This window comes from Ictalurus furcatus, chromosome 15 (assembly GCF_023375685.1).
Source record: "Ictalurus furcatus strain D&B chromosome 15, Billie_1.0, whole genome shotgun sequence".
NCBI lineage: Eukaryota > Metazoa > Chordata > Actinopteri > Siluriformes > Ictaluridae > Ictalurus > Ictalurus furcatus.
In genome coordinates, this window is record NC_071269.1 from 16,547,101 (window position 1) to 16,565,359 (window position 18,259).

The 18,259-nt window shown below is 38.1% G+C and overlaps 1 protein-coding gene across 1 annotated transcript; it reads left to right on the top strand.

Moving 5' to 3' along the window:
* Nucleotides 1-522: 522 nt before the first annotated feature.
* igsf21b (immunoglobin superfamily, member 21b) lies at nt 523-18,096 on the top strand. Its single transcript, XM_053644305.1, has 10 exons — nt 523-655; nt 8,257-8,369; nt 8,934-9,055; nt 9,147-9,265; nt 10,466-10,581; nt 12,283-12,766; nt 13,276-13,376; nt 16,009-16,201; nt 16,510-16,548; nt 16,680-18,096. The coding sequence occupies exons 1-10, from the start codon at nt 595-597 to the stop codon at nt 16,754-16,756; spliced, it is 1,425 nt and encodes a 474-aa protein (XP_053500280.1). The 5' UTR covers nt 523-594; the 3' UTR covers nt 16,757-18,096.
* Nucleotides 18,097-18,259: the final 163 nt, after the last annotated feature.

Here is an 18,259-nt window from a genome sequence, read left to right on the forward strand (position 1 = left end):
TAATTTGTTGCCTTCTATTGGTGGCATGTTATACCTAGTGGATACTATTAAGGACCAATAATGGTAATGGTTTTAATGGTTAGCTGATGGTTTGTTATGGTGTTTGTAGTGGAAACCATTTGAATTTCTGTGATGGTTTCTATTGTTGGTTTCTTTTCAGCGGGGATCGTTCATAATACTTGGGGTATTGATTCAAAATATTTTCAATGCTACTCTGTTGATTTAAACAACAATCCTAAACCTAGAGATGATTCATTAAGTTTCTTTGTATCAGCTGTATCAGGTGGTTCGATTCACTCCAACGGGTAGTTCAAAAGAATCGATTCATTCAAGTGACTCGTAATGCCCATCACTTGAATTCAGTGAAAGCTGTTTCTGCGCTAATCCCCACCCGATGCAGCCATCAGCAGCTCCTATTCACACCAGATCCTCTGACAGGAATACAGAGAAACAGGAACCAAATGAAAATGGATCATTTTGACGACTTGGCAATCAAAAATAGCGCTACTTTAAAACGGGAGGCACGTGCACCATTAGAGGTGTGAATAAAATGGGAACACGATATTTGATGTTTAATTTATTCACACTACAAAAATGAAGCTTGGGCTCACTTTATTCCTGCTTCTGTGCTTCGATTTCATGGATTCAGTGATGGGTAAGTTTCTATAGTCTACTCTGTTTATGCTTGTTTCTTTATCTGTACTTTAGGAGATTAGAAAAGGAATAGGAGAAGGGAACTTAAGCTTGAGCTGTTCTGAACTTATGAAAATGTGATCATTTTTTAAAATAAGCAACACTGTCGTGTCGAGATAAATAAAAGCATAAAAAACGACTCTTTATATATTACACCAAATATTATATTATATTATATTATATTATATTATATTATATCATATTATATTATATTATATTATATTATATTATATTATATTATATTATTAAACTTGAAAAAAATTTCTACTGAACATGGAATGGGTTATAATTTTTTTTTACAGAGATCACATTAAAATGAAATAAGTGAAATAAAACAATTAAATGACTTGTCTTTGTTAAGGGGATTTTAGTCTCTCGTATTCCTTCCATCTCCTAATTACAGTCCCAGCTGCCATCAAGGAATTTCCGGAATATATATTATTATGTTATTTGGCTATATAAAATATTATAGATTATTTTATTAAGACAAACTATATCTGGTAGATTTGAAATGCATTTTAGTTGGCTATTGCCAGTTATATATCAGGCTAGTGAGACTTAAACTAATTACATTTACAAGTTAAGTCTGTATCTTTGGAACATAGTGCTGATACTATAGTCCTTAATGATCCTGTATGTATTTGCTGCCTAACTGAGAACTGAGTCATATGCCAGATAATTTGATGAATGGTTATGTAATTTAATGAACAGGATTTTCTATTTGAACCTGAGAGCAATGTAGACATGAAACTTTTAAAGATTATTAATGTCACTAAATGCCACTATTTCAGATTCTCTGGCCCATATTGTCAAGGGGTGTGTGTGTGTGTGTGTGTGTGTGTGTGTGTGTGTGTGCAACAATGCTTGAAAGACAGTTGTGATTATTCAGTAAATACAGTAGTCTGTGACAGCTTTCTAAAAAGCCTTACGGTAGCAGTAATTCAGTGCTTATCAGCTATGAAATGAACAGACATGTCCTTCAGCTGAATATACTGACTGTACACTATAAATCTACACTACAGACCAAACGTTTAGAATTGGCACTAATTTCAATGTAAATAAATAAATATGAAAAAATGAATATGAATATGAAATAGGAATGAATAATATTTTCAAGAGGTACCTGACAATAATATCTTAATGGAACAAAACATTGCTTGCCTAAATGAATGGAGCACTCATGTACACCTGAGAAACTGTAATAGCAAAGAACTTTAATTCCTGTATAATACCAGTATAATATTTCTAAATAGCTAGCTACTTGCTGTTGTTATGGTAACATAAGTGGCCACTATTATTAAATTCAGATCCTCCTGAAGCAAGATTCATTGAATCAGCTGGACATAATATGTTAGAGATACTGTAGGTCACTGCAAATCAGTGGAATGTATAGTTTATTTATAAGGGAAACCTACCACATGGGTGCACTTAGTAGTTATGTAATTACTGATTATAGCCCTCTATGCTGGAAATCAGTGGAAAGGGTCCACCACATAACCAGCCCTGAGATATTATCTAGGCCTAAGTGTTTGATTGAATATTCTCAGGACAGCAGTGACACTGATATGGTAGTGGCCTGGTAATCTATGTGGTGCTGGTACAAGTGTATCAGGTGGACCATGCAGTTGGAATCCTTGAGTGTGTTGCGAATAGTCCACCAACCAATATTTTCCACAAAAAAATATTTATGTAGTCAGAAACTGACACTGATTTATAAAAGCGTGCCTGGAAAAAAATGAGCGATAGTCTCTATAGTAACCATACACTTACAAAGTGGAACAATAGCATATGTTTGTCTGCTAAATTGAGCAGTAATAAGAATACAGTGTTTAAAATGTTGACAGTGCTCCTAAGCTTGATAAACTCATACCAGTACCACGTACAGCATGCTACATTAAGTCCCTCTGTACCTAAAACATTCACTTGTAGTACGTGCTGTAGTGAACCTGATGAGTGTAACTACAAGGTAGGTGGCAACTGAATGTATACATATACAAATGTAAGAAGGCCTTCAGAATTAATTTACACCAACATTAGTAAGATATTTAAAGCATGAATGTCAAGCATAATACTAAAATAAGAAATCAGGCAGATAGAGGACATGCACTTCAGTTACTGTTCACATCAAACATGTGAATGCAGGAAAAAAATGTGATGTTAGTGACTTTGACTGTGCCATGGTTGTTGATGACAGATGGGTATTTTGGAAGCTGGTGATCTCCTGGGATTTTCATGCACAACAGTCTCTAGAGTTTGCATGAATGGTAGAATGGTAGTAAAAACCATAAATTGCCAATAACATGCAGTTCTGTAGGCGGTCAGAGGTTAGAGGAGATCAGCCAGACTGGTTCTAGCTGACAGGAAGGCTATGGTAACTCTAATAACCACCATGAAGGGCAGAAATATGTCTCAGAACTCACAAAACTTTAAACTTTGAGGTTACAACAGCAGAAGATCACATCATATTCAACTTGTGTCAGCCAAGAACAGGAGGTGAGAGTAGGCAGATGAAGAACAGAAAAATGTCAAAAACCTTCCCAGAAGAGAAAAGGAGACCAACTCCATATTAATGCCCGTGGTTTTGGAACGGGATGTTCAACAAGGCTTAGTGGTTAGCACGTTCGCCTCACACCTCCAGGGTCCGCGGTTCGAGTCCCGCCGGGGCCATGTGTGTGCAGAGTTTGCATGTTCTCCCTGCGCTGCGGGGGTTTCATCCGGGTACTCCGGTTTCTTCCCCCAGTCCAAAGACATGCATGGTAGGCTGATTGGCGTGTCCAAAGTGTCCGTAGTGTATGAATGAGTGTGTATGTGATTGTGCCCTGCGATGGACTGGCACCCTGTCCAGGGTGTACCCTGCCTTGTGCCTGATGCTCCCTGGGATAGGCTCCAGGTTCCCCGTGACCCTGAAAAGGAGTAAGTGGTAGAAGATGGATGGATGGATGGATTTTCCAACTTCCTTATCAATTGACTAAATTGTACATTGTAAACCAGTAAATGTTTGAGATTATCTAAGTATCAAATAACTTCAAAATTGTGTTAGTAGTGGTAACTGTTCCTGTCTACCAGGATGTATCAGCTGGCAAAGAAGGTCTGCCTTATGTACACAGAAACTAGACAGATGAAGAATGGAAAAAAATGTTGTTTGAGGAATCTCGTTTTTTTGCTGCAACATGAATAATAATGAGATGCTGATATTTTTTGTTGCATGGCAGCAATGTACCTATATACTTTGTATGGATTATTTTTTTTCTTTTTAAATGAACAATATATAGACAATATAAATACAATATATATACACTTTATCACTTATATTCAGGTGATTCCAAAGTACTTAAATATGCAGTGCAGCCTCAAGGATTAGGAAACAGTGCACTAAAGCATGCTTCAAGATACAGCTAATACCTCTACATACGGTATGTGCTTTAAATGCATGTTCACTGTTATTTCACTAGAACTCATTTTCATTTTGGCCTGGGAAAGCTGCAATTACGGGTCATTTCCTGTGTTAGATGCTTTGGTATTTTACATTATTAGGATTACAGGACCTTCTGGCCTTAGTCTTTCAGCTGCATTTGGGGCAGCATACAGAACCACTTGGTTGATGGGAGAGGAGCTTATGGATTAGGGAGAGGGTGAAAAATAATCTGTCCCCAAACGTCACAGTGGATGAGCCAATACGGAGGAAGTGGTAGATTTTGTAGGCCACTGAATTTGTGACAGACAGTACGGCATCATGCATGGATATCTTTTTACCACACGGAGACTGTTTGAATGGTTTTGCACATGGTATTTGTGTCAACTGACTTGCTAATATTTCTGCATATGTTATGAGATACATTTTTTATCTGAGTGGAAGCTATCCTGCATTGCATTTTAATGGGGTCCATTTTTGCTAATCATATAAAAGTGCAAATGGGTTGTCAGCACTTGGTGCATGCCTCAGGTGAATCTAAAAATACAGTTCTACTTATATGGGTTTGTTCAGTGTTTTAGAGAATTGTAGCAAACTATGTAAAATAACACATTTATGTTAATGCATTCACTCTAATACGTTATCATTTCTTTAGTAACAACTCATTCACAGATATGTGCATAGTGGATGCTTCACATAAACCATTAAGGATTTTTTAAGTATTGTTATTTATTGCCACAGTGTCATTTTCTATAAGGAGTCTAACACTTATGGTCTCCAGTGTCTTTCTAACAGACGGTAAGTTTTCCATCATGAGAAATTCTTCAGGATGGAGGATTTTGTGCTTTCCTGTCTCTTGGTAACATGACAAGATGTGTGTGTTGTTTTTTGTCTTATCTTATTTTTGAGAGAGAGAGAAATAATGGTGGTGATTTAGCGTTTTATAGCTGCTATAACATAAGTGATAACAGGAAGGAACTCACAGCCATTCCATTAAATTAAATGTAGCTATCAACAAATAAAAGTATGACTGATTAATAAATCAAAAATTTAATTGTTAACTGATTGATGTGGTATAAGGGGTATAAAACACTATAACAGCATGCCCTGTCATGTTTTATTCCTTTTCCTTTCCCATTAAACATGATAATTACATGTGACCTTGTGGCAGGCTGCAGAAGATCTTTGCAGACATAGGTTTGACATATACAGTAGTACTTGAACCTTTGAAGTTTGTGAACCCTTTAGAATGTCCTAAAAGTAGATAAAGAGAACCCAGTTCAAATGAGACAAAAATATTATGCTTGGTCATTTATTTATGAAGGAAAATGATCCAATATTATATATCTGTGAGTGGCAAAAGTATAGGAACCTTTGCTTTCAGTATCTGGTGTGACCCCCTTGTGCAGCAATAACTGCATCTAAACAGTTTCCAACCAATGATCAGTCCTGCACATCAGCTTGGAGGAATTTTAGCCCATTCCTCAGTACAGAACAGCTTCAACTCTGGGATCTTGGTCAATTTCCTCACATGAACTGCTTGCTTCAGGTCCTTCCACAACATTTCTATTGGATTACGTTGAGGACGTTGACTTGGCCATTCCAAAACATTAACTTTATTCTTCTTTAACCATTCTTTGGTAGAACGACTTGTTTGCTTAGGGTTGTTGTCTTGCTGCATGACTTTCTCTTGGGATTCATTTCACAGACAGATGTCCTGACAGTTTCCATTCACTGGTATTATTCAGAATTCGTTGTTCCATCAATGATGGCAAGCCATCTCGGCCCAGATGCAGCAAAACAGGCCCAAACCATGATACTACCACCACCATGTTTCACAGATGAGATAAGGTTCTCATGCTGGAATGCACTGTTTTCCTTTCTCCACACCTGACACATCATTTAAAGCAAAAGGTTCTCATCCATCCACAAAATATTTTTCCAATAGCCTTCAGGCTTGTCCACGTGATCTTTGAAATGCAGATGGGCAGCAAGGTTCTTTTTGGAGAGCACTGGTTTTCTCCTTGCAATCCATGCTGCACACCATGTTCTCCTGATGGTGGACTCATAAACATTAACATTAGCCAATGTGAGAGCGGCCCTTATTTGCTTAGAAGTTACTCTGGCTTCTTTGTGACCTCGTGGACTATTACACGTCTTGCTCTTGGAGTGATCTTTGTTGGTTGACCACTCCTGGGGAGGTTAACAATCGACTTAAATTTCCTCAATTGGTACACAATGTGACTGACTGTGAATTGGTGGAGTCCAAACTCTTTAGAGATGGTTTTGTAACCTTTTCCAGCCTGATGAACATCAACAACTTTTTTTTATGAAGTCCTCAGAAATCTGCTTGATACACAAATCACCATAATACACTTCCACAAACATGTGTTGTGAAGATCAGACTCTGATAGATCCATCTTCTTTAAATAAAACAGGGTGCTCACTCACACCTGACTGTCATCCCATTGATTGAAAACACCTGACTCTAATTTCACCTTCAAATTAACTGCTAATCCACAAACTGCTAATCTACAAACCAGATATGTAATGTTAGCCATTCACAGATATGTAATATTGGATCATTTCCCTAAAAAAATAAATGACTAAGTATAATATTTTTGTATCATTTGTCTAATTGGGTTCTCTTTGTCTACTTTTAGGACTTTTATGAAAATCTGATGATATTTTAGGTCATATTTATGCAGTATATAAAAAATTCTAAAGGGTTCCCAACATTTCAAGCACCATTGCATGCAGCTTAAAAGCTCATAGAAACTCTTCCTTAACATGGAATTAATGCATAGATAGCAAAATTCTCACCCTTCCTTCAGTGGATAATCCCTCATGAACACTGTAGATTTGTACCTTACAGCTGTAATCATAAAGACTCTTATTCATGATATGTTTATACTGAGCATTTTTAGTACTTTTTGACTTCACTCTTCTACAGATATATAGTGTAGTTACTTATCATCCCACAATCCTGTGTCACTCAGAAGAAGATGAGTTCCCTATTGAGTCTGGTTCTTCTCGAGATTTATTGTTCATGTTATCTCATTGAGACGTTTTCTGCCACTATCACCTCTGGCTTGCACATTAGGGATTTAGATCTATATTTGGATTTCTGGAAAGCTGCTTTGTGACAATATGTACAGGGTGTCCCTAAAGTCTCCATACATAAGGGAAATTAACACTTTTTAGCAAAATGTCTTCCAAGATTTTTCATACTTAGTTGTGTGTGTGTATATATATATATATATATATATATATATATATATATATATATATATATATATATATATGTGTGTGTGTGTGTGTGTGTATGTGTGTGTGTGTGTGCGTGTGTGTCTGTGTATATATACACACACACACACACACACACACACACATATATATATATATATATATATATATATATATTAAAGATAGCCGTTAAGAACAGAAGAATGTGTTGAGATCATTCTGATGCCTGGATCAGGAAGCTGTCGCAAGGTTACGATGGACATGCAGTTACATGCATAACATCAGATGTGTTAACACGAGTTCATCATGAGTGGGAGAGACAACTCCGAGTGTGTTTACAAAGAAATGGCAATCTTGTAGAGGATGTATTGTAAATAAAGTTACATTTTGCTTAAAAGTGTTCATTTTCCCTATGTATGGAGACTTTTGGACAGCCTGAATAGTTAAAAGTTCTAAACAAACCCAATTGACTTGAAATTTTCATAACACTCACATTAAGATGAGTCATTTCAGCGATAACCTGGAATTCATGTGTCCTATGAAATATTTATGATGAAACATTATTGATAACCAAAGGCATACAGTTTGCAATTATTTTACTCATTTTGTACTAGTAGATAAATATTAGCTTAGCAGCTGAGCCATGCCTTCTGGATTCATACCACATAAAATATTTACTTCATCATTTAGTGGTAGGACCTCTTCCCTTGGCCTGCTCTTGGCCTCACTATAAATTACTTTTCAGTATTTATTTTATCTTTCAGATTTTTTTTTTCATTTGTGAAATTGAGAAAGTCCAGCAGAGTGGATAAATATTTAGTGGACATTAATTAGAACAGATGTTCTTAGAAGAGGAGGGTTTGGGGGCTACAGTTTCAGTGTGTGATCTCTATTCTGTCCTGCAGGGTATTTGACAGTCAGTATCGAGCCTCTCCCGCCTGTGGTCATGGGAGATACAGTGACTTTGAAGTGCAATTTCAGGACTGACGGCAACCTGAGAGAAATCGTGTGGTTTCGGGTGAGTGAACTCAGAGCTTTCAGCCACCATCATTTATATTAGTTACTTAAAGTGGTAGTCATTTCGTTTTTTGCATAAGTTGTACTGCTCCACTTCTGATACAGTATGAGATGAATCACCTAAAATATGAAAATTATATTCAGGATTAAAAGATCATGGTTCAGTGGTTCTAGGACAAGCCTTTTTTCATTTTCAGATCGTTTCTCAGGCATGCTGGGCCACAGCCTTGACAGATGAGTTTCTGTGTATGTGCATTCAATTTCAGGGCTGTAGCAGTTTGCCAGAAAGTGTTTTCCCTTTCATGATGTGATGACATTTTTTTTTATTAAAACGCTGCTACTTCATTTGCAGAACACACAGCCGAATTAGTTTTTGTTTTATTAATTCATGCTGAAGCACAAATCATAACTCTTTATCCATTTCAGCCAGTTATGTATTCAGTAATTAATGGAGATTTATTTTCTAGCTTCTTTATTTTCTATTTTCTATTATTTAGTGGGATGAAACTTCTCCCACACAGTTATAATGGCCTTCTGTTCTGAATACCAGTTTAATATTTTATAGGTTACAGAAGGTGGTAGCTCTAAGCAGAAAATCTTTACCTATGATGCCATGTACAATACCAATTTCTCTCACATGGAGGACTTTCGCAGAAGAGAAGATCTTGTTTACCAGTCGACTGTTAGGTAAAGATTGCATCCTGTCTCTTGCTTCCCTGTGAGAATCTGCCCTGTTTCTGTAACTGATATTTGAATGAGCTTGTCCTGTCTGATTCAGGTTGCCTGAAGTACAGATGGAAGACAGCGGGCCTTATGAATGCCATGTGGGAATCTACGACAAGGCGTCCAGAGAGAAGGTGGTCTTAGCATCTGGAAGCATAACACTTGCTGTTATGTGTAGGTTTCACTCCTTAAATTGTCCATTATTACATTTGTTATTAGTTTTTAGCTTTTATTATTGGTTATTATTAGTTTTTCTTTTATTTGCAGCCACCCACACATTTAGCAGTGCCTTAAGCAGCATATAATTGGTTCTGTCCTGTATATACACACTTCCCTAGAACACGTTGGCTTTGACTCTAATTTTGAATGAATCAACAAGATAAAACCTTTTGCTCAAATTGCTATGCAGGTCTGAATGCAGTGCTTGCATGTTATTTTTAAACCTTGCTTGTTATTTTCGCTGGTTTTAGTCTCTTGGGGAACTTGCAGGCTGTTAATCCCACTCTGCTTTCTTGTTTTGTTAATTGAGTGTGTAATTATTGAAAGATAAGCATGCTGTGACAAGCACAGTTTGATATGTTTAGAAACTTCCTCTTATAACTCATAAGTGAGAATTGCATATTCTTGCTAAATTATACTATATATCAATAGTTAGACACTTTAGCACTATTTTAAAGTGTTCTATAAGTGAATTAGCACATACACTCAGTGACCACTTTATTAGGAAACACATTGCCTGGTCTTTTTTTAATCTTCGACTATTGAGGTTTGTTGAGTCTGTACCCACTGTAGCCTCAGATTCCTGTTCTTTGGCTGACAAAAGTGGAACCCGATGTGGTCTTTTGCTGTTTCTCAAAGTTTGATGTGTCATGCCTTCTGAAATGCTTTTCTGCTCACTCTGTATGTACAGAGTGGTTAATTGAGTTACCATACCCTTCACCAGCTTGATCCAGTCTGGTGATTCTTCTCTGACCTCTCTCGTGAACAAGATGTTTTCATCCTTGAATATTAACTGAGGCTCTTTACCTGTGCCTGCATCATTGTATGCATTGTGCTGCTGCTACATGATTGGCTAATAATTGCATGAGCATGTGTATAGGTATTCCTTATAAAATGGTGTTTGTATATTTGAATGGTGCAAATAATTATATTATGGTATTGTGGTAGCTTGCTTACATACACTAATATCTTGATTAGTGATCTGATCACTCTTTGGCTGTAATTAAGTCTGTAATTAAACAATTAGGCAGTAAACATGACTGGTTTTTCCCTTCTAAATTTCTCTAAAGTTTCACTGAACACTAGGATGTTCCAAAGCTGTGTCATTACTCTGTTCCAGATAAACAAATGAACTTTTTTTTCTTCACTTTTTAGCACCTCCGAAATCCATCTCTGTAATCGCAGCCGACCAACCGTCACGATTCAGTCACTATGAAGCTCAAAACTTCACACTGATATGCATTGTGACTGGAGGAAAACCTGCTCCTGTGGTACGCCTCTGATTTATTTTTGACAGAAAATTATAACTCCTCAAACTCCTCAAATGTCATTACTTAACAATTGTATATCCCATTGTAATTTTAAACTGTCCTTTAAGGACAATGCATTACCCAGTGCATTATAGTTTATATCTGATATTCATCTCAGTTGTTAGTAATATAATATTATAGATAATATTATTTAAAAAAAATAAATTATCTACATTCACATGCAATAAGGGTTCTCCTGGTGGCATGAGTATGCACAAGAATTTACAAAGACTCATTATTTCATGCTCTTTTTCACCAAAATAACCTAAATAGAATTTAGAAATTATGTAAAGTCAATATTAATGTTAAATATGAATTTAAAAAAATCTTTCTTTAGAGAAACTCTCCACCCTTTGGTCTGACATGGCATTCTGTAATTCCTTTCCATGTTGTTCTTCACATCAACTCATATCATTAATTTTATGTTGTTTTTTTAAAAAAATAAACCTTATGTAATGATACAAACCTGTTGGCATCGTTAACTGAAGAGCATGTGATTAGGTCCTTGTTTTTAATTGGTCCAATACAGAAATGAATCTTGTCACTTAACCTTGGTGTGCAAGTTGCTGTAGAGTAGCGTCTGTTTGTTTTCTTTGAATTTTCAGTGTACAATATTTTGTTTGTTAGTTACACTGGTCTGCTTTGGTGGCGACAGTAGAGGTGATGCTGTGTCAAAGCAGCGCATCTCTAATTGGATAGTGGAAGCAATCTCTATTGCTTATGAGGCGCGCGGTCTCACTACGCCTCTGGGCATAAGAGCTCATTCCACTAGGGGGGTTTCCTCTTCGAAGGCTTTGTCCAAAGTGGTATCCTTACAGGATGTGTGTGCTGCTGCAGGGTGGTATACGCCACACACATTCATTTGATATTACAGTCTGGATATTCATTCCGCCCCAGGCTCAAATGTGTTGCAGTGACCCTGGGCTTGGGTCTTTTTGAACAGGCCGTACCCTCGGTATGACGGAGTGGGTATTCTCGTTCCCATAGTGTTATGCTAAATGCAATGTGGAGTTCCCTTTGAAAGGGAACGTCTGGGTTACGCATGTAACCCTGTTCCCTGAGAAGGGAACGAGACACTGCATAGCTTTGTCATACCAGGGCAGGCCTGTGAATTGCGTCTTTGCGTCAGATAATAAAGCTGACGGCACGGTTCACAGGTGCCATATTTATATCACACGACGCGCTTAATTGCCACGTCACTTGATCACAGCAGGCCTATAAATAGGCATGATGTTACACAAGCTTCAGATGGCGGTCACGTGCAAGGGCGCCTCCCATAATGTTATGCTAAACGCAATGTCTCATTCCCTTCTCAGGGAACAGGGTTACATGCGTAACCCAGATGTTTTGCACGGTCTTTCACAGTGATGTTTGTTGGTAAATGAGACCTTTTAGCTGTACTCATGTTCGACGCAGGTGAATCGAAGAGGGCTTTGGCTGAACGCGCGTAGTACTGACGTCACATGATGTGTCTTGACTCAAATCTCCGGAAAATTTGTGGCAATTTTGAAAAACTGCAAGCTCTTCCGACTATTGCGGAGTTTGCTTGGTTTTGTGTTAATTTCTGCGATGGCAAAATCCTGGAGGGACTGATAAATTCAATGACCTTTGTCAACAATTTCATGTTTTCGCACTCTGCCCTTGCTGTCTGTCGTCTCTCAGGTGCACTTTAAGAGAGATGGCGAGTTGATCGAGGTACTTCCCTCAGCCCAGCCATCAGAGGCAGCTCGGAAGAGAGGCTTGCACTCAGCCAAACGCAGCAGGCCATTGATTAGCCGAGAACTCGATGACACCAAGCGCCAGAAGTCCCTTTCTCACCTGGAGCCAGATATCGAGCCGCTGAGGTTGGATGGGGCTCGTCATCGCCACAGCCTCACTTCAGGAGCTCTGGGTCAGGGGAGTGCCAGTCCCACTACCGAGGTCATCCCAGAGACGGTGGTGAGCAGAGAGTTTCCACGCTGGGTTCTCAGCTCCAGCCCGCTCTACTACTTCAACCACACATGGACCGAGCTTGTCGACGGCACCATGCAGGTACAGGCTATGCTCACCTGGCACCTGAACCCACAGCTCGATAATGAGGCACTGTTTAGCTGCGAGGTCAAGCACCCAGCTCTCTCCATGCCCATGCAGGCCGAAGTCACGCTCTGTAAGTATGAATTCACACTAACCAAAATAAAAAGCTTGAATGATATGTCAAACCTGCAGGAAATATGGAAATCTGAGATAGTTATATCAGTATAAATACCGACAGCATTGGAAAGACGATCGAGTGCAAAAGTTCACTTACTGTATAACAGTGCGGATTTCTTCCAGCACTAGTGGCGCTTTCATGTGTGCTTGTTTCCAAGAACTAATAGCAAAGCCATTACCTTGTGACTGCAACCATGATCTCACATGAGTAGCTTATAAAAGGCTGGCGCTATGAAATCTGTTTCTCTCTTTACAAATCTTTTTATTTTTTAAAGAAAACTTTTTTCCATTTCCTTAACCATATAATCGAATCCTTTTCTGAAACTTTAGTGTTATATTTAATTTAATTTAATATAATCTTCTTTGAAATTGTAAAAAGGTAACTCGATATGAAGAGAAATTGTATTGACTTGTACATATGAGTATATCCAACCAGGATGATGTCACTTTTTGCTTTATATTAAGCTGCTCCAAAGGGACCAAAACTCTCCATGACTCCCAGCAGAGTAAAAGTGGGAGACACTGTGCGCATCACTGTGGAGGGATTCGAAGTGGGAATAAAAGGGGTAAGATCATAAGACATGTCCTTCACTTATAGTATATGTTGGAAAAGTCAATCTTTAAGCAGAAATGTGAGCATTAATAGAAGTTCTACATAACACAGTTTAAAGAGACCAAACTCAATGCAACTTCCAGCAGCAATGCTGTTTCCTGAAATAATTCATTGATCATTACTGCTAATGTAAGTTTTTTCCCTTTCCCTTCATATCTACAATTGACAATGAGAAGTTTTCCTTTGTAATGTAAGTAGTAACTGTTCTGTAACTGTAGTATCTTAGTAACTGGTAAACGAAAATTTTGGATATATACAGTACTGTGAAAAAAATCTAAGGTCCCTATTTTTTTTTTTTAATCATAGTACATAGCACAAACTTTGTTATAGATTTGTTTTTATTCTACATTAAGGGGGGTGGGGGCACAGTGGCTTAGTGGTTAGCACGGGTTGGGGGTTCGATTCTCGCCTCTGCCCTGTGTGCGTGGAGTTTGCATGCTCACCCTGTGCTTAATGGGTTTCCTCCGGGTACTCCGGTTTCCTCCCTCCAGTCCAAAGACATGCACTGTAGGCTGAGTGGCTTTCCAAATGTCCGTAGTGTGTGAGTGTGTGTGTGTGTGATTGTGATTGTGCCCTGTGATGGGTTGGCACCCCGTTCTGGGAGTCCTCATGCCACGAGTTCCCTGGGATAGGCTTCAGGCTCCCCCTTGACCCTGTATAGGATAAGCGGTACAGAAAATGGAGGGATGGACTTCCATGTTATCAAGAAAAAAAGAAAAACAGTTCCAAATATTAGTTTTGTATGTTAGTAAAGAAAGCAGCATATTACGTAAGACAAATAACATACGTAAGAAAAAAACATAATGAAGGCTGCTGGGTTTTTGCTGACAGTCAAAGTCTCCAGAAGAACTGTGTCTGGTTCTGCAAGATGCTCAATAAAACTTACCAGCTAAGTTCCTTATACTGTAAAACTGCACAAATTGTACCTGAGACTGATTTTTTTTTCTAAAGCAAAAGGTCGTCACACTTTGTTTCATTTATTACTGTTTACTGCTCGTTATAGTATTTTGTAAATGTAAACATGAGGGCTTCCTGATAGCAAATGAGAACTGGCACATATTTACCACTTCATCTAACCCACAAGCAGCCATGGAATGATGGTAATGAACTCTGAACACAAAAACACAGCCACAACTCAGCCTTGACATGATTGTGTTTCAGTGCAGAGCTTTCACCTCAGCCCAAAGCTGAAATTGAAAATGTGAAATGCCTGCATTCAGACCATTTTTGGCTCTGATTCCAAAAGCCATTAAAACCCAGATTTAGGTTACAACCCTTGTTTCATCTCTGAACTTTGTATAAATACAGAGTGATGGTAGATTTTGTACTCGGTTTTTAGCTATATTTTTCAATACATTTGCAGTAAGATGACAAATCCAGTGTCAAGTTTCTTTTATATTCAAGTGTTCAAGTATGTTGCAACCTTGCATTCCACTAGCACAAAAATCCTGGTATTAAAAAAATGATTTTACAAAAAGGTTGTAAACATAAATTGGAGTTTTCATGTTATTTGTAATCTGAGTAAAAAAACAAACAAACAAACAAAAAAAAAAAACGTCTAAGACCATCGCATAAGTCCCTGTTAATAGCTGATATACCTTTGTACATTCCAGCTTTATCCTAGTCTGCCTGTTTTTTTTTTTTAATGTATATCATGGAGCAAAAAAAAAAAGGGACTAGGATAACATATGAGACTAGGATAAAGCTGGAATATATAAAAGTATTTTAGCTGTTTACAGGGTCTGATGCGATAGGTTAGGATGTTTTTTGGCTCATATTCTAAATAACATGAAAAGTAAATAAATAAACATAAAAGTTGTAAATTTCAGGCTTGGTGTGCCAGTGGAATGCAAGTGCTGCAACATAAATCAAAAAACCTTGACATTTTGATACGTCAACTTGATATGTCATTTTACTGCAAATGTACGAAACATTGAATACAAACGCTGACATCACTCTGTATTATACAAAACTCAGAAACTACCCTGGAGCAAAAAAAAAAAATCAACAAAGTATGAAATTATGATAAGGCTAGATTATACAAAAGTGTGTTAGCTGTTAATTGGGACTGATGTGATGGGCTCAAATGTTTTTGGCTCAGAGTCCAAACGTCATTAACTTTTAAATACGATTGTTTACATTAGCGCTAGTTTTGGCCTGAATGTGTGGTATATTTGTCATGCATTAATTTGTAGAGGTCGACAGATTGATTGGATTTGCAGATTAATCTTCAGCGATTGCTGGAACTATTGGTTATCTGCAAAAATCAACACTGAGCGGCTGAGAAGGGTCCGCTGTCGTATACAGTACGAGAACGGCCTACAGAGGCGAAATAAAAACCATCACTGACAAATTTTGTTTAGCAATATATTACTTTGTGTGTTATGTTTTCATTCAGTATCAATTTTAAAAACTTTTTTAAAAACAATTTTAATCGGTTCATTAATCGGGTCTCGGCAAGTAATGCCCGACTTAGTTTTTAGTATCTGTAAAAGCCACTACTGGGTGACCGCTAGTACATAATTAGCTCTTATGAACCTAAACTTGTTGTATGATGTATATTTCTGTGTTTGCATATGGTACAGAATGAGGTATTTCCAGAGCCCCTGTTCACATGGAAACGTGTTGGTGGGCTATTGCTGGATGGCAGTGATGAGAGGGAAGGCAAGGTTCTGGTTCTTGAGAGAGTACCTGCAGAGCTCAATGGCTCCATGTACCGCTGCACTGCTGAGAATCCGCTCGGTTCTATCAACACACACACACGCCTCATAGTGTATGGTTAGTATAAAACATACATTCACTCACTCACTCACTCACGCACACACATGCACACAAACACTCCCATACTGTTCAGTCAGAATCAAACACACTGATTTATCATTACCAAAACACACACCTTATAGTCTCAGTGAATAACAAATACACTCAGAATCTAGTTCTAGTACATTGATACATAACTAAGAGACATTGCGCATACTGTGCTTTGTGTATGCCTTGTGTATTTGGCTTTGAATATTTGGTCAACACCTGTAATCCTCCACTCAGAATTGTTTCACACTTTGTTTTTGTTTTTTTTGTTTGAATAGAGAATCCAAGAATAAAGAAGGAGACACTACACTTAAATGGTAAGGCCTTAGGTGAAGCTATGAAACTAATATTTGAGCAATACTGAATAAAATTGCATTAGATGTTATTGTGGGATCAAACACAGTGCTTAAACAGTGTTATCTCTTCATGATGGTGTTCTGGCCTGTAGTTGCTGACTCGACTGGACTTGTACCGGGACCCACACTCACCACACTGCTGCTGTCACTGATCCTGGAGTTTACATGAACAAACACAGACGAGACTCGCATCTTTCCTCTCCCGGACATCTTCTGTTCACCTAAAAGACTTAATGCAGACTGTGTGAGCCACGATCTTGCTCCTGAATGAAAAACTGTGCATGTGAGCTACAGTGTATGAAAGTGCATAATTACCACACGCTTGCCATCTAGTCCATTATCAAATGGACTTGACATCAGTGTCACCTGCAAGATCTGACCTGTAGATGGCAGTAGAGACTTCTAGACACACAAATGACAAGTTTGGTCAGTTCTGTTATGTCTTAGAGAAGTTGATTGTACTCTTATTAAAAAGGGGGGTTTGCTGGATCGTTTAATAGCTAAAGCGTGTGAATAAGAAAGACACCGTGTTGTAGGGGTTTACAAAGAACCTTTACAGGTTTCCCTATATTCTAAAAAATGATAGATTTAACCTTTCAAGTGTGTAGTAAAACCACCCTGCTATTGTCTGTCACACAGTTTTCTACACAATTGTCTAACCTTGTAAAAAAATTAATGAATAACACACACACACACACACACACACACACATTTTTCCTTGGGAAAGGGGACTCTCTTCTACAACAGGGGTTCTCAAACGTTTTACACCCAGGGATCCTTTTAACTGTATATAAATAATGCTGTTCCTTGGATCTAATAATAAATTCCACAGACCCCCTCAGCACAGATTTATTTCATGAACATAATCCAACTCTTCAAATGTTAGGCTAATTATAGCTCATAGAACTTTTTATTCTCGAACTTTCCACTGACAGAACACATTATTTCACATCAGTTCACATTATTTGTTATTCACAGGCGACTTGTTTTTGAGTTACTGAGGTTTGGATTAAACCCGTTTATTTTATGTGACCAGTCAAACCAGTTAATAATGATAAGAACTCAGTAATAAATATAACTTTGATAAGAGTGGGTTGTCATTTCCACTACTACTGTATAACAGATTTTTTTTTAAAGTCACTGGTTATGCTTTATGGACCCCACTTTGAGAACCACTGTTCTACATAGAAGATATTTAAGAGATATTTGTGGAACCTGAAGAGCCCTGGGTAGCACTGTAGTGCAGTGGATAGCGATGCTGCCTCATAGCTCCAGGGTGGAGTTTCTGTGCATATTCTTCATGTGTCCTCATGAGTTTCCTCCCTCTTCCCGAAGACATGCCAGTACTGCTACGCTCCATTACCCCTAGGTGTGAATGAGTGTGTGACTCTTTCTATGATCCATTCTCTCTCTCTCTCTCTCTCTCTCTCTTTCTCTCTCTCTCTCGCTCTCTCTCTGTATGGGGTCATGTGATAAACTGATGTGTGTGCCATCCAGGCACGCACATACTGTTCCCAGTATAGCCTACATACTGTATAGCCAGTATAGCCTACATAGGCTACGCACATACTGTTCCTAGTATAGCCTACATACTGTATAGCCAGTATAGCCTACATTGGCTACGCACATACTGTTCCCAGTATAGCCTACATACTGTATAGCCAGTATAGCC

Excerpts from the sequence above, each read along its gene's own strand:
- igsf21b (XM_053644305.1), top strand. The coding sequence starts at position 595 with ATGAAGCTTGGGCTCACTTTATTCCTGCTTCTGTGCTTCGATTTCATG. Across the intron at positions 12,767-13,275 it reads GCAGGCCGAAGTCACGCTCT|CTGCTCCAAAGGGACCAAAA; the intron begins GTAAGTATGAAT and ends CTTTATATTAAG. Across the intron at positions 13,377-16,008 it reads TCGAAGTGGGAATAAAAGGG|AATGAGGTATTTCCAGAGCC; the intron begins GTAAGATCATAA and ends CATATGGTACAG.